Raw genomic sequence first — 13,201 nt, 5'->3', positions numbered from 1 at the left:
CGCGCGCCATATCCGTCATCATCACCGGGTTTCACGTGCTGTGTTGTCTTTGTTCTCGGTTGGCTCCCTCCAAACAACAACAGCAAAAGGGCAGTTCCGACGACTTTCCATCTTCACGAATTCTTTCCTGACGCGATCGCAGTATTTTGCCGCTCTACTCGTGTTTATTTTATCTGTGGTTGTAGCGTGGCCCCTCCAGAACATCCTTAGTGGCTGAAGGGGTGCCATCAGAGTCGTCCTGCAAGCTGTCTGCTGTTCGTGCCTGCCTTCTTTCCAGCGTTGACCAAACTAAACTCTTTTCTTTGTGTGCCTTCCCCCCTCCCCTTCCCTGTCTCGACCTCTTCTTCTTTCTTGATCCGTCCTTCAGGGCACCTATCTCGCACAGACGCGCTGAATGTTCCTTCTTTGCTTTCCCTTGTGACAATGCCCGCCATCAACCGCGAGGAGCTCGACCGGCGTGTGGAGCAGATCTACGACCAGGTGGTTGCCTGGCGCCGCTACATCCACGAGAACCCGGACCTCTCGTTCGAGGAGCAGCCGACGGCGGCCTACATCATGGGTGAGCTGCAGAAGATGGACGCGGAGGGCGAATGGCTGCACATCAGCCAGCCTGAGAGCAACTGCGTTGTTGCTGACCTGAAGGGTGGCGGTGGCGACGGCCCGATCATTGCGCTGCGTGCGGACATCGACGCGCTGCCTGTCGAGGAGCTGACAGACGTGCCGTTTGCGTCGAAGAAGCAGGGCGTGATGCACGCGTGCGGCCACGACACGCACGCGGCGATGCTGCTCGGCGCGACGAGGCTGCTGCTGGAGGATGCGGGGAGGATCAAGGGCACCGTGCGCCTGCTGTTTCAGCCTGCGGAGGAGGTGCCGCCGGGTGGCGCCCAGATGATGATCGAGAAGGGCTGCATGGAGGGCGTGGCGATGGTGTTTGCTGAGCACATTGTCCCGATGAAGGAGGGGCCTACGGGCACAGTTTTGGTGAGGAAGGGTCCGGTTCTCTCCAGCAGTGACACCCTACACGCGGAAATAATCGGCCGCGGCGGGCATGCCTCGATGCCGGAGAGCTCCATCGACCCTATCGCGATCGCGTGCCTTGCCGTGACTGCCCTTCAGCAGGTGGTGTCGCGTCGCATGCCGCCATCCAAGTGCCCAATCTTCACCATCACCACGATAACCTCGAGCTCTGACAGCTACAATGTGATCCCTGACAGGGTGACGCTGAAGGGCACGCTGCGCACGCAGGATCGCGAGGTGCGGGAAGATGCCAAAAAGGCTGTCGCTGAGGTGCTTCACGGCATCTGCAGATCGTACGGTGCGACGTGCAACCTCAGCTGGCTTCCTGGCTACGATGTGACGGTGAACACGGACAGCGCGTACGACGTGGGAATGCGAGTGCTTGCGCAGGTGCTCCCCTCGAAGGACCAGGTTGTGGAGCTTTCGGCTTGCATGTCTCCCTCCGAGGACTTCAGCGAGTTTGCGAAGGTGGCACCTGCGAACTATGTGGGCATCGGGTGCTACAATCCTGAGAAGGGGTGCACTGCGGTGAACCACAACGCGAAGTTCCGCGTGGACGAGGAGGCGATGAAGGTCGGCGTGAAGGTCCACTATGGCACTATCCACGAGCTGCTCATGCAGTGAAGAAAGCGCCGATATATGTGTTCTTTTAAATCTTTTTGCCTTAGAGTTCGCAGGGCTGTCTGCCGCCTCGCTTTCTGGTTTTGTAAGGCAGGATATGGCTGAACAGGGACACCTCATATGTGTTGCTCACGGTTTATATCAGCTCCTTCCAGAAAGCCGGCGTGATGGCGACGAATATGCCGGTGCTCTCCGTTCCTCCCCGCTGTTGTCTGCCCCTTTTCTTTCCCTTTTTTCATGGCTAGCGAGACTCGCGCAAGCTCGTTTGCGCGAGGCGGCGAGAGAGACCGGCAACGAAAAGGACGAGGGCAGCTCTTTTTTGTTTCGTGTCGTATGTACACGTTTTCAACATCTCTGTGCTTGTAACCGATTCGCGGTCTTCCGCGATCTCTTTATTGCCTTTTCTCTCCTCACCTATCGTCTCCCCCGCCCTTCTCTGTTGGTTTCTCCATGCGCGCGTGTTTGCCTCTGCCTGTGGCTCTCTCATCATCATCATCGTAAGGGTTCGCAGTGGTGGGGAGAGAGTAGCCGCGACACGGCTGCAACACACATGTGTTTAGCCTTTCTATTCCTCCTCCATCCTTCCCTTCTTCTCTGTTGTGCGCTTGTTCATATCCCACCCTAACTTCTTTTTCAACGGCTTCACGCGGCATCCGCAGCGACGATACGAAAAAAAAAAAGATCGGAGAACAGTGAAAAGGGCGATCACCCCATTTGTTGAAGCTCGCGATGTGGTTCTTGTCCGCGCAGCACCTACTACAATTTACCTCAACTTTTTGTGTCCATCTTGTAGTGGGGATGAGTTGTGGCGCGAGCGACTCTGACCGTGCCGCGTTCTCATGAGTTCCTTGTTTTGTTCCTGCTGTTTGTCGCTTGGCTAAGGTGATGTACGCTCTCCTGCTAAAACTCTCCACTTGCCGGGCCTATATCTATGGCGACTTCCCCTTTTTTCTTTTCAGTTGCAGGGGGGGGGTGGAGTCGGAGGAAGCCCATGATTGACCACATGGCGTCGTACCCGCTTTCCCCTTCTTTGCCTCAATTCCACCAATGTCTGATAGCATGTCGTAGCGACATGCCCTTTTGTGCACGACCCTGATCTTAGCACTCCTTCCTTTTTCCCTGTTCTGTTGCCCTCGCCTCTCCTCTACGACCTCGACGACTTAGTTCTCGCTCGCCATCCTTCACTCGTCGAATAACGGCCACCTCCACTTTTTTCTTCGCTCTCCGAACACCTCGTGATTGCGATCAAGAGAGAAAGATACGAGTGCAGACCGTCACGAGCGCCTCTTTTTTTGTCGTAGCCGCAGAAGGCACAGCGATAACAGGTGGTCTCGTCCGCACGAACTCGGGGAAGGGCGACGATGTTTGGCGGGTGGGCAGTGTGTATCGGTGGCCTCTTCCTGGCATGTGTGTCGCGTCTAAACGCTCTCAAGGATCGTACGCAACGTGTGTGCTGGCTGAACCTCAAGAGCAGCAAGAGACGCTTTTAGGCCAGGCTATTCTGCCACTCGGAGATGTCCTCCTTGGAACTGAGCGACAGCAACTCTGCGCACGCTGTCGCTCATGACGGATGACGCGGCGCTCTGACTTATCTTGCGGTTTGCAGGGCAGACAGTGTCGTTGCCATTGCAGCAGTGCATCTGACATTCGTTGTTGCTGCCCACTTGTCGTCTCCTTTTTCTTCGCCCTTCCCTGGCCTTTGCATATCTGTGCGTCCCTATCAGCTCCGGCTGAGCGCCGTCTTCTTCGCGTTCGCGTGATCAGTGCCGGTACATCGCTAAGGTGCATATACATGTCTGTGCGCCAAACAGGTGATTCTACGTCACCTACGCATCTCTCTCCCGGACTTTGGAGGCCATTTTTCGAAGTACTCAGTATACCCCCCCCCCCACACACACACACACACAAATCAAAAAATGAAGAGACGTGGTGCGTTGCTGTCCGTGTCGGTGCTGGTGTTGCTAGTGGGAGCTCTGGTAGCTACCGCCGCTGCTCCTGCGTCTGCGATCGCTGTCGGTGTCGAGGCGACCGAGGTTTTCTCCGTCACCGATATTGTGCCACCAGGCAACAATTTGGTGTTCGCATTCTACATGAACCCTGACTTTGTTTTTCCCGTCCGCATTCGATGCCGCGAAACGGGAGATGTGCTGCAGGCGTGGAAGGACAGCCCACAAGGGTATCTCAATCTCCCATCGACGGACAAGACACGCCACCTAGTCTTTGAGTTCGACAACTCCCAGTCGCTGCTGGCGCTTAGTAGTGTGAGCTTCGAGATCCGCGTCATCCCCGACCCGACCCGGGGCGTTCGGGAGGAGGAGATAGACCCAATCGAAAAGAAGGTGCAGACACTCTTCGAAAAGATGCAGACCCTGCGCAAACTACAGGAGTTGATTCGCTACAACCAGAAGGACCACCGCGCCCTTGTCGAGCACGCGAATGAGCGAGTGCACTGGTGGTCCATCATGCAGGTCGTGAGCTTCTTTGTTGCAGCGGGTGGCCAGTTGTGGCTGCTGCGGAGTTTTGTGGAGAAGCGTCGCACCATCTGACAGCGCTCGTTGTAAGCTCCGTTGGAGGGAGAGAGACTTGTTTCTCTGATGCTTGCCGGCGCGAGCATGTCGGTAACGCGACGCCGCGTTGGGGATGCTGTGCGTAGGCGTGCTAGCAAGATTGCCCGTGCTGCCTCGCTCTGCTGCAGCGGTGCGAGACGCCCGTAAAATGGGGAGGGCGCGTGCGTGGGCGACCGAGAAAGAAGACATCGCTGCCGAGGATTCCCCTGCTGCCGCCCCTTCTGTTTGTCGCGTGTCTCGGCGACACCATATTCTTTCTTTGCTCATCTCAACCAGTGCACTCGGTACGCTCACCTCCTTCCTGATCCTTTTCCCTCGAAATCCATGTAGAAGAGACGCGAGGGAGGCGTCAAGCGTGTGAAGTTCATGATTGTCTTCGCATACCGCCGATGTTCATCACGCCCTCGCTACCTGCAGAGCGGTGTAACGGTGAGTCCCCGCAATAAGTGCAGATGTAGCCCTCCGCAAGCACGCCGCAGGGAAGCGCTGCGTGTCAGTGATCAGAGAGCAAATAAGGAAGAGCCCTCCGTGGCACTGCTACGCGGCTGAATCTCTTTTCCCCGTTAAGCTGGGCTCCTGCTGCATGTGCGACTGCCGTTCATCACCGAAGGTCCCGTTATGCCACGCGCTCACGCACGCTCTCGCGCACCTCCCATCCTTAATCCTTTCTGCTCGCGCACTGTTCCCCTTTCGCTTCCCCCCTCCTTACGTTGGTGTGGCGCGCTCGTAACCATCCCTGGGCTCACACCCTTCGCGGCAGCCATAGCTAATCGGACGCAGTTCGCCTCTCCGCCTGCGTTCAGTGCGTACATCCTTTCCCGATACATTCGTTTCCTTCTCGCACTGACGACGTCGGCCGTTTTACCGGCACTGACTTCAGGCGCCTCTGCGACGCCATCGCATTTCGTTGCCGCACTTTCCTGAGTCTTCTGGTTTCGCAGATGAAATCCACTAGAGTAGCTGCTGCGTTGCTGCGTGACGGCGGCGTGTCTCGACTGCTCGTCGCCCTAGTCCTTTCCGCTTGCTTTTCAGCGGTGCTGTCGGTGGCGCTGATCACGGAAATTAACGCTGGCGAGATTTTTGTCATTACCGAAAGCCTCGGCGCTGGGCGAGAGCTCCACTTTCAGTTTGCCCTGCACCCCGAATACCTCTTGCCCGTCTCGATCAAGGATCGCGGCACGAATGAGGAACTGATGCACTGGAAGGACCTCGCCTTCGGCGCCTTCTCCGTCCCGGCATCCGACAAGCCCCGCAACATCATCATCAGTTTTGATAACTCGAACACGCTGTTTACGTCCAAGAATGTGAATTTCGACCTGCGCACCTCCGTAAACGTCAACTATGCGGTGGATGCATCGAAGCTGGATCCGATTGAGCAGAAAATACGGGCGCTGTCGGGGTCGATGCAGCAGCTGAAGACGTTGCAGGTGTCGATTCGAAACCAACAGAAGGACCACCGCGACACCGTAGAGAGTGCGAATGAACGCGTGCTGTGGTGGTCTATCTTCCAGGTGCTGGCATTCTTGATCATGCTCAGCTTCCAGCTGTTTATGCTGCGGCGCCTCCTCGAAAAGAAGACGTACGTTTGAGAAGGAAGCAGGCGTGAGTGTCCGGCGGCCGCGAGGGCGCGTGAGCATCAGCACGCGCGTCTGCGCAACCTTGCGTCAGCATCCTGACCGAATCGGGCGGGTGAGCGTAGTGTTCATCCTGTGTGGTACACTCGCTTCTCCAGGACGGCTGCCCGTATGCGAAAGGGGTGGGGCCCTTTAATGCACAGCATCACAAGTGTGCGCACGGCCGTCAAAGCCAACAGATTGTGCTGTTCTAGGTGTCGTGGACCCCCTCCCACTCATATCTTCTGAAACACTGTTGGCGAAGTGCTTCCGTGAGCTTGTTGATCTCTGCCATTTCGCCTCGAGTAGCGCTGTCAGAAACAAAAGAAGAAAATGCTGCATGATGGGCATACACCCCAAAAGCAGCGCCGTTGTGTATCGTCGCCCACATACCTTTGTGCTGCATTTTGGATGCATGCTGAAAAGAGAGCCACCATGCGTGCGTGCCGCCACGTGCCAAGGCCGACCTCCCGGCCTTGTGACGTGTGCGAAGGCAGGTGCCTCGTCTCCTCCCTTTTCTTGACTTCAGCCAACGCGACAGCACGTCTCTATGTCTCTTCTCCTCGTTCTGCCCGCCAATCCCCCTCTTCCCCATCCCTCACCCGCTTGTCTGCGCGGACCGCTGTGACCCTCACATCAGTCCCCCACCGCCACTGCGAAAAAAAAAGGCAAAGAACGCAGAAGCGAAGCTGCAGCTGCAATCGTGTGCTCATTCACCTTGACCTTCCGTCATGTTTGTCTTCGAGCAGGCTGCGCCTTCATCGGCGGCAGCTGATGTGTCGGCGTGCGCCTCCTTCAGTGATGCAGAGCCGTACAAAAGCCTCTTCATGAAGTGGGGCCTCCTGCGACTAGGGGAGTGGAACATGCATACGTACCGGTACCGCTGCCCCAGCGAGGTGCCCTCTTTCACGGAGGGAACGTTGTCCGCACAACCTGTAGCCTCGCCATCCTCATGTCGAGCTGCGAACGCAGCCGCTGCGACTGTCTCTGCTGTCGCGCTTCGCTTTCATGACGGTGTTGCTGCAGACTTTCTGCGCAGCCTGTTTGCGGCCCCGTGCGTGCGCTCTGATCTAGTGGGCGATGACGCCCATCATGCACAGAGCGTCTTGGGGGCTAACGAGCTCCAGTTCCGTCCTCTGACGTGCCGCTGGACGACGCTCGAGCCGTTGCGCCACGGCCTCGTAGATGCGAAGGTTGTGCGACAGGTTCTGCGCGATGTGGATGGTGCAACTGTGCGAGATGCCAATCAGCCCGTATACTTCCTGCCAACTGTGAAACGCGCGGAGGAGCTTCTGCCTCACGGCGAGGTCATCAGTGATGAGCTGCGAGCGCTCTTTCTGCGGGCTCACAGCCGCCCAGTCGCACAGGCCAAAGGAGAGTGCGGCGAGCTCTACGACGCGAGCAGCCGGGAAGATACCGACACTGACGATGATGATATGTGGGGCTCGATGAGTGGTGCGAGACTTCCAATGCGGCAGTTGCGTGGCGTGTTCGGCAAAGAGTCGCGCGAGGAGTTCCTGTATCACGTTGTGTGGCGACTGGTCGCCGGTAGTGGGCCCCTGAACCAGTTTGACGACGACGCGGCCGTGTACTTGGATGCGGCGCGAGAGCTGTATCGCCGCCTTGTCAAGTCGCTTCACGTTGTCGAAGCAACTGAGCAAGAGGCTGATGGTGATGTGGCGGCGTTGGAGGAGCCTAACAGCGCCTCAGTTCGGTACCACGCTGTAGTGGGCACTTCTGTTTATCAAGTCATCACAGCGCCAGGGATGACGCTGTTTCCTCGTAGCGATGGCGTGCACCCAAGCAACCTGAACTACTGCTACGTAGCGGTGAATCCGTCGGAGCAAACTGCAACCGTTTGGTATCATCGGTGCTGACGCGGGACGGGCGATGTCCTCTCTCGTGCTACGGGCGGACTCACTCACGAGCGTGGAAAGAGAAAGATCGCCTCCCTGTCGTTCTTCACACCTTGACTGGCGGGCATGGCTCTCACTGGGAGGCGGTCTCTCTCTCTGTTCTCCAGAGCAGGGCAGCAGTTCTCCTCGCCTTCGCCTCCGCCCAGCGGAGAACACCGCATAGGCACGTTGGCTCCTTCCTATTCGCCTTCTCAGCTGCGCTTTTTTGTAGCGGTGCGGAGGCGCTCGCCTCTCCGTTACACGGTGCTCGATGCGCGCGCACGTGCCGATACGAGCCTCTCTGAAAGAGAGGGGCGCTCCTTCTTCGTTTGAGAGAAGGGCACGATTGTCCGGGTCTCCACGTGCACAGAAGCGGCGGCACGTGGCGCGGGGCTCCGCTCTCTGCCGGCCGTAGTCTCCGCGTCTTCGTCACCTTTCCGTCGCCCTGGCGTGATGGCGATTGGGTGTGTGCTTCAGTCGTGTTTTGTCGTTTCTCTAGCGACATGCGCCCACGACGAAGGGGGTTGTGACACATCTCCGTGCGTGGTATTTCAGGCTTCAGTGCCCCCATTTCCCTGCCCCCCACTCTGTACGTGGGCGGAAGCCAAGCAGCCCTCCTCCCCTCCATCCCCCTGCCAGGCGCTGAGCTACTTCTGGTGGTGGCAGGGCGGCGCACCTACCTACGTAGGGAGAGGTCAGAGCGATGCACGGCTACTGACGTCGGCAGTGAGGTCCTGGCTGGCGTCGCGTCGAAGGGACCTGCGACAGTGGACGCGCTTGTGCCATCGATGTGATGGGCAGGGTGTGCCAGCTTGACTCGGGCGTATTTTACCCAGCCGCTGCTGCCCTGCTGGTGTGGGGCGTCCGCGTTTCACCCAGAGAGAGGTGCAAGGCGTGACTGCCGGCTTGAGGAGGGAGCGGCTGTGAGGTGTGTCGTGGGCAGCGCTTGAAGCGGAGACCGTGCTCCGATGGCTGAGTCGGCGCACTGCTGTAAGGCGTGTGTCTACGAGCGCTTCTCCGCACCAGGCGATGGGGGGCTGTGGCAGTCCGGGTGGAGTTTGGCCCATGTTGCGATGTAGAAAGAAGAAGCGCAACAAGGAATCAAAAATCTCCTTCTGCAGACGAGCGTCGCCCAGATAAGAGTCGGAGAGCGAAGCAACGGATGCTCGATGGGACGGCTTTTGCGTATGCGAACAACTGCTGCCGCCGCCACTGCCCATGGCTCTGCACACGCCTCTTTCTCTACACTCGATTGTTGCTTGCCCTGAGTGCCCTGCCTCGTATTGCCGCAACTCTGGATTACTCTCCTCCTCTCCGGGCCACAGAAGAGTACTTCAGCGTGGGGTGGGTGTGCGGGGGGAGTGCAGATGACGACCTTCTCAGTGTGCTGACATCTCCCGTGAATCGATTCTTGGTTTGACGCTGCTCAGCGCGCCCATTACTGCCGCTCCGTCTCGCGCATGAGCACTGCGGCGCCGGTGATGCCGTGGGAGACGCGCCTTATCATGGACGCTGCCATTCCGTTTGAAGTGGGAAGCATATACCTGAAGGTCAGCGTCGAGGCGGAAGTCCACGCGCTCGTGGACCAGGTGAGGCAGTCCGAAACTCGCAGTGTGCAATATAGCATTAGCCGGCAGGGGCACGCGTTATGGAGGGGCGGCCGCAATGGCGTGCCCGCTGCTCATGCAGAAGACGCCGATCCTCGGGGAGGCAACAAAGTCGTCGTCCCCGCACTAACGCCAACCGCGTGCAGATGCCCGAGCGGATCAAGGCAGCGACGCTCACTGACGCGTTGCCAAGGACGACGACCCCCGCGGAAGCGACGACGATGCGGCCAGCACGTTGCGCTGCCGTGAAAGCACCTAGCTCTGCCCTGGCATGGTGCGACAGAATCGCTCCTTCGATTCTGTCGCAGGTGGCGGCTGCCGAAGGCGTCTTTGTCCGGTTCCCAGCCAGCCGCTACATGTACCCGCTCGGCTACCTGCTGCCAGCGTCACGGCCGCCGAGTTTTTCGACCCTTTTACTCGCGTCTAGGATGGGCAGTATAGCAACGCACAGGCCGCCCTGCATTCCTACGTGCGGCTGTACGTCTGAGGACTAAACCGAAAAGAGTTGACATCTGCTCTGAGGGACTTTCATGCCGGAGCGATCCTGCCACTGCCCTGCAATCGATGCGTCACCGAGGCGCCGCAGACTCGCGGCGTTGGCCAGGCACAGATGAAGCCCACCAACAAGTCAAGCCGTTGCAGGGACGCTGCCCGCTGCTTCTGGAACGGCGCTTGCCTGCGTTGTCCCGTCTATGAGCTCGTATGCTCGTGCTTCGCCACGGGCCCGCGAGCTCAAGGTTCAACTCACTCTAGAGGCGTTGCCGTTTCAGGTTGGACAGAACGTTTTTGGCGTGCAGTGTAAGGTGGTCTCGAACACCTCTGGCAAACTTCTGCGTGGTGTATGCATCTCTCTAGCTCCGGTGCTGCGGTTTGAGATAGACGAGGCGTGGAGGACGACGCGCGACGTTCTCTTTGAGGGGAACCTTATTCATACGGTCGCCTCCGGGATTCCGGGTACGATATCAGGGCGCACACAGGTGCTGGCGGTACGCGACAACCCGGTGGCCGCTATGAGGTCATCTGGTCTCGAAGTGCACGCCGTGACTCGTGCGGAGCCGGGGGCTGCTTATGTGGGGCGGGCCTTTAGCGAGTTCGAGGAGGTGGAGCTGATTGGGCGAGTGCTGGTGGGCTCGGCGCCTCCTGTAGGGGAGCTGACCTTAGCTGCACTTCCGTGCGGTCGAACTAACAAGCGAGATATGCACCATGCCATGCGAGCGACTTCGTTGGAGCCACCCGCGATGGCGGCCCTCGACGCACCGCTCTGGTGCCACGGCTTCCGCACTGCGTTGCGGCGAGCATCTCAGACGCGTTGCAGTGAACCGGCCTCGTAGGGGCTCTAGCGGTACATCGAATGCGATTCTGCTGCCGGCTCTATCCGTGTAGCGGAAGAATCGACTCTTTCCGCGTGCACGGCTCAGGGGGTGTTCGCACGCTGTGATGTGAGGACACAGGCACCTTGTAGGCGTTCTTATTGTTTTGTTTTTGTTGTGAATGCTTGCCCACCTTCTCTTTCCGGCGTTGTTCGTTACCCGCTACGCTGCGTGAGTGCCATTTGTGGGCATGTGCGAGCGGCCTATCACCGTCACTGCGAAAGCGAAGAGAGAGGTGCGAGATGTCTGCATCACGGATCACTGGACTTCGACAAAAAAAAACGATACGAACAAAGAGCACAGAGGGCCAACGGGCAGCAACTCGCCTACCTCCTATCAGGCGCCTACTGTCGCTGCAGACAAGCCGGTCGCAGGGCTGGCTGAACAAGGGCAAACAGCCCCATCACCCACAGAAGTGGTTTACTGATGGTGTTTGCAGAGCCCGAGTACCGATGTATGGCTGCGGTACGAGTGCTCCCCTTTTTCTAATCTCCACCTATTCTTTCCTGCCCTTCTTCCTTTCACGTACCATCCACTTGTTCCCGTTCTCGACACCGCATACAGGGCACGCCCGCCTTGCAGTGATACGCACTCGTCACGCACAGTGCACCACCACAGAGTTGCTGCCTTTCGGTTGCACACAGCGGAAGTGCAGTTTCCCTTCGTTTGCTCTTGTGGTTCATCTGCACATTTTTTAGCGTATCGTGTGTGTCTGTGCACGTGGAAGCCCTGTCGCGCGCGTGTGTAGATTGCTAGCTCCGCTGCAGGGGAGCCTACGCTGTCTTTCTTTCCCCTCCCTCCCATCTCTCGTGGTAGAGGAGGAGGAGTTTCAAGCCATACTTGTAGCCGCTATTTCTCTTTTTCCCCTTTCCTCGTCTCACTTCTTTCGTGTGTCGGCCTGCCGCCTCCGCGTGTAGAGGCAGCCACAGATAACGATCTCTGCGCTTCACCCACCCTGTCTCCCGCTGCCTCTCGTCGCTCCAGCAGGAGAGAAGGTGGGCTAGGGTGCACGCCAACGTGGAAAACACGTTGCACGCAGACTGGTAAACGCCCTTTCCTTCCGCCTATTTTCGTGTGGTGCTGTTCGTTTTTTCTTTCTCTTTTGCATGCACGTCGGAGACCTGCGGCGCTCCTCACACGGCTGCAACATCCCTCTCCTGTAAGTCCGCGCTTGAGGCTGCTCTCTCTTGTGTCATCTTCGATTTGGGGCCACTGAAACTCTGTGTGCCGCGACGGTGCTTGTGTAGAGGCCGTCTCCTCTGCCTTGGAAACGTTTTTGCTTTCTGCATTTCATCACCCCTCCAAGTGCAGATAAGCAGTCAGCGGCACGAGCAGTCCATAGACCGATACATCCATACGTATATATGTGTATATGGGCCTATATACACCCTAAGCATCCGTTTGCCGTTTCATCTCTCCTTCACACCTCTTCCACGGCTTTCTTCGTACCGCCGGGCGTGTTCGGGCGCGCGGTTCTATCCACCGACTCTGGGCGCGGCGAAAACGCCAGATATATATCTATGGTGGTGGTGGTGGGGACTGATGAGGGTCCACCACCGGGAGAGTAGCATCACACTAACGAAAAACAAAAGACTATTATCAACACATAACGAGCAGGCAAACTGAGCAGCTTGGAAATCGAAGCAAGAGGTGAGGCACTGCACACCTGTTGTTGTTTTTATTTTTGTTTTTCTTTGAGGTCGTCTGTGACTGTTGTCCCCCCTTTCTTTGTGTGCGTCTTGTAGGTTGCCCGTCCTCCTCTTCTTCTGTATTCCGGTCTCCCCCACTCTCTCTCTCCCTCCCCCCTCCGCAGCAGCACAACAGGTTTTCAATCCGCTTGTCGTGCGCCACCTTTTATCCTTCCCATCTGCTTCTTCTTGCGTGTTCTTGGTATTCTCTTCTCTTCTTCCTTAACGGCCCACATCCCTCGCTCCCTCCATCTCTCTCTGTCTGTGCGTCTGTCGCCGTTCACCGCTTCCGCGGAAGAGAGAGAACGTGGAGCCATCGCTGCAGCAAGGCGTCTGTGGGACTCTTCTTACTCTGCCCTCTCCCGTTTATTCTGCCCGCACTTCTTCGCTTTTCCAAATATCCTTTTGTTTCTTCACATTTCTGTGCAGGGTTTTTCTTCTTGGGTTTCGAGTTTTCCTTTCTTGTGCTTCCACGTGTCTCTCCATCATCCCGACATCGCTTGGCGTCTCCTTGCGTCCGCCCATCCGCCCACACACCCTACCCCCACTCCCTCTTCTCCTTACCCCGTAACTAAGTCCCTCTCTCTCAATCGTCACTCCGAGGCGCCCCCCGACTCGCTCCAGCAGTGTGAGCGCTCCGACTTTCTGTTTTCTATGCTCTCCTGTCGCTGGCTCTCACTCCCGTGCGGCTCTTTCATTTCTTGATTTTCGTTTTTTTTTGTTTGTGTGTGCTTGCTTGATCGTTGCTGCGTGTGGGCCTTTCATCTTTTCTGCTTCTGCGTGCACTCTCCTCATTCTCTCACTCTCTATATCTCTTTCTCTG

General features: G+C 57.7%; 4 protein-coding genes across 4 annotated transcripts; all 4 read left to right on the top strand.

Moving 5' to 3' along the window:
• Positions 1–423: 423 nt before the first annotated feature.
• Positions 424–1,641, top strand: LDBPK_311130 (N-acyl-L-amino acid amidohydrolase, putative; the record flags this gene model as incomplete). The annotated part of the gene is made up of 1 exon (XM_003863157.1): positions 424–1,641. The coding sequence occupies one exon, from the start codon at positions 424–426 to the stop codon at positions 1,639–1,641; it is 1,218 nt and encodes a 405-aa protein (XP_003863205.1).
• Positions 1,642–3,554: 1,913 nt separating this feature from the next.
• On the top strand, positions 3,555–4,184 carry LDBPK_311120 (hypothetical protein, conserved; the record flags this gene model as incomplete). The annotated part of the gene is made up of 1 exon (XM_003863156.1): positions 3,555–4,184. The coding sequence occupies one exon, from the start codon at positions 3,555–3,557 to the stop codon at positions 4,182–4,184; it is 630 nt and encodes a 209-aa protein (XP_003863204.1).
• A 962-nt stretch (positions 4,185–5,146) lies between these two features.
• On the top strand, positions 5,147–5,794 carry LDBPK_311110 (hypothetical protein, conserved; the record flags this gene model as incomplete). Its single annotated transcript, XM_003863155.1, has 1 exon — positions 5,147–5,794. One exon carries the CDS (start codon positions 5,147–5,149, stop codon positions 5,792–5,794), a length of 648 nt encoding a protein of 215 aa, XP_003863203.1.
• Positions 5,795–6,549: 755 nt separating this feature from the next.
• On the top strand, positions 6,550–7,695 carry LDBPK_311100 (hypothetical protein, conserved; the record flags this gene model as incomplete). Its single annotated transcript, XM_003863154.1, has 1 exon — positions 6,550–7,695. The coding sequence occupies one exon, from the start codon at positions 6,550–6,552 to the stop codon at positions 7,693–7,695; it is 1,146 nt and encodes a 381-aa protein (XP_003863202.1).
• Positions 7,696–13,201: the final 5,506 nt, after the last annotated feature.

This window comes from Leishmania donovani, chromosome 31, assembly GCF_000227135.1.
Source record: "Leishmania donovani BPK282A1 complete genome, chromosome 31".
Classification (NCBI taxonomy): domain Eukaryota; phylum Euglenozoa; class Kinetoplastea; order Trypanosomatida; family Trypanosomatidae; genus Leishmania; species Leishmania donovani.
This window is presented reverse-complemented; position numbering and strand designations above follow the sequence as displayed.